The sequence below is a fragment of the Sabethes cyaneus genome, chromosome 1 (genome assembly GCF_943734655.1).
Source record: "Sabethes cyaneus chromosome 1, idSabCyanKW18_F2, whole genome shotgun sequence".
NCBI lineage: Eukaryota > Metazoa > Arthropoda > Insecta > Diptera > Culicidae > Sabethes > Sabethes cyaneus.
In genome coordinates, this window is record NC_071353.1 from 138,787,934 (window position 1) to 138,790,442 (window position 2,509).

General features: G+C 42.0%; 1 protein-coding gene across 1 annotated transcript; it reads right to left on the bottom strand.

Moving 5' to 3' along the window:
- Window positions 1-1,985, bottom strand: LOC128744431 (STAM-binding protein). Its single transcript, XM_053841453.1, has 3 exons — window positions 802-1,985; window positions 634-736; window positions 1-572 (listed from the first exon to the last, which is right to left on the bottom strand). The coding sequence occupies exons 1-3, from the start codon at window positions 1,842-1,844 to the stop codon at window positions 513-515; spliced, it is 1,206 nt and encodes a 401-aa protein (XP_053697428.1). The 5' UTR covers window positions 1,845-1,985; the 3' UTR covers window positions 1-512.
- Window positions 1,986-2,509: the final 524 nt, after the last annotated feature.

Below are 2,509 nucleotides of genomic sequence, written 5' to 3' on the forward strand. Positions count from 1 at the left end.
ACAGTAATTGAACAGTGGTATGTACCAGTGCTACCACCTAAACTAATATTGCGAAATGATACAAATCAAAATTTTGCTGTCACTATTTAGAGTGTGTAGTAGGATATTTTACGTTTGATAACTAAATACGGAACTATTACAGGTTTAATACAATAATGCATACAATAAATACATCGCTTATTCGATTCTCACCTATTACACAATAGCACCACTAGCACTATTCTCAACGATCATTTCTCAATAAAGCACTTAAAAATAAGCGAAAATATGGTACACACTAGAACTAGTACGCATTTGACTATGTGTTTCGTTAGTAGGTATTCGACGCTCCAATTTTGTCATTTCAAAAATATACACGAAATTTGTAAATAGTGGCAGCGGCCTAACTTTGCAATTTGATTAGCCTAATATGCTCTCCTAAATCCAACGAATAGTATAGAATGTTTGTATAAGCTACTAGCACACAGTTTAACAATTTTATTAGGCATACGTTTGCTTCCGCTGGTGAGCGTTTATCGCAGATCGACTACCTCAATCGACAGCTTATCTTCCAGCGTTAGATGAAGGGCTTCCTACAAAAAAAAAAGTTTGCTTTCAAAATCATTGTTACACCATAAGAAAAGTTGAAATTACCATGAACAGAGGAGGTTCCTTTGGATGCGGATGAAACCCAGACTGTCGACACTGGGAAATGTAATCCAGCCCGTAGCTAGGCGTCAGACAGAAAAAACCAGTTCTGAAATGTACAATAAAGTCGGTTGGTTAACGATAAGAGCAATGAAACCTAAATTTGCAACTTACTCCTGGTACTTTGGCGAGCAAACAATCGCGATAGCCTCCTCCAGCATCATCTGGTACGAGCAGTGCGTGTGTAGATCTACGGACGAAAGGAACGCAGTCTGGCTGGGATGGGTGTGAATCCAGCCGAGTGTGATCAGGTTCATCTGATCCTGGTAGTTGAAAATTTCCTCCTCGTTCATCGTCGTGCAGCTGTCCGAGGTGCCCTTTTGCTTGGGAACAATCACGTGCGAAATTACCAGCTGGTTGTGCGCCAGTTGACCGGCCAGTATTCCGCATGTTTCCACATTATTCAAAGTGTTCTTTGCAGCTAGCTGCAGGAATCTGGACATCGTATCCGTCGGAACTATCACAGGTCGTAGACTGCCAGCGACTACCGAAGTGGGTGACGGTTTCAATGTACGATCGAAAGCCGGTTTCGAAGAAGGCTTAGTGTCTGGAAGTAATAACCCAGTGCCCCCGGTGGATCGGTTGGGATCAGTTGGGAAATCATTTGGATACAGCACACGATCCAACATTTCCGCATCGACTAGCATTGAAGGGGGTGCGCTGGGTTGGGGGAGATTCGAAGGCGACACAGTCGAAAGTGCCTTCGCTTTCTCTAACTCTTCTCGTCGTCTTTTTTCATCACGTTCTTTTTCTTGACGTTTGTCTTCTAAAAACTGTTTGTATTCCTTGGTATATTTTTCCAGCAATTTTACCTTAAGCCTCTCCGCCACCGGAAGTACTTCCTTTATCTTTTGTTGATTTTGTTGCTTCAAATCAGCAGGAACTGTTTTGTACTCTGGATGACTCAGAATCTTCTCCAGGAACAAAGTCATAAACTTCATATACAAAACGTAAGCCCAATCAATATTATCCTCTTTGAGATAAACATGAGCCATCCGGACCATTTCCAGCCCAGACCGGTAGTAGCGCTTGATCGGAATGTTTCCGTCCACTTCCACGCCGGCACTGAGAGCAGCCAGCTGCCGTATCCGCTCCTTCGGTTCCACGATTCCCATCTGAGCTGACTCGGCCATGAATTGATCCATTCTAAAAGACATATCTTATCTGCTGTTGTTCGCTGGATTTATGAATCACACACCACACCGACCACCGAGCAAACTTTCCACCACACTGGCTGATTCACACAACAAATGCAGCAAACTTTTGATAATGTAATGTCCAATGCACCGATATTTCGCTTTCGCATCCAATCAATTAATTCAGTTTTCCTAGTTTTCTCCGTCCTGCAAATCTGACAAGTGTAAATATTGATGAACGGTTGTTCTTCTTCTTTTTTGTTTTGACTCGAACGTTTCGATTTTGATTGCACGGTGGGCTCGATGGCTTCATAACTATTAGCATTCTTGAGCATAGATATTTGTTTTTCGTGGCAATCATTAAAAATTATCGTTCAAAATGTGCCGGAGCGATCTACTGTTTTACCTGACTCACTGCGAAAATACGTGTTATTGAAATAAAACATAACAATACCGTTTTATTCGTTTATAACGCATATGTCGACTAACATTTGAAAGGGGCGGATAAGCCAACAGTCAAACAGAACGAGTGAGAGTTCATTTTCCTATGCTGCTCCAGCAAAAAATAACTCTCACTCGTTCTGTTTGACTGTTGACTTATCCGCCACTTTCAAATGTTGGATAGGTTTTGCGTTTATTCGCCTACAGTCAACCAAAAAAGTATTCGGACAGCAGCGCATGATTTT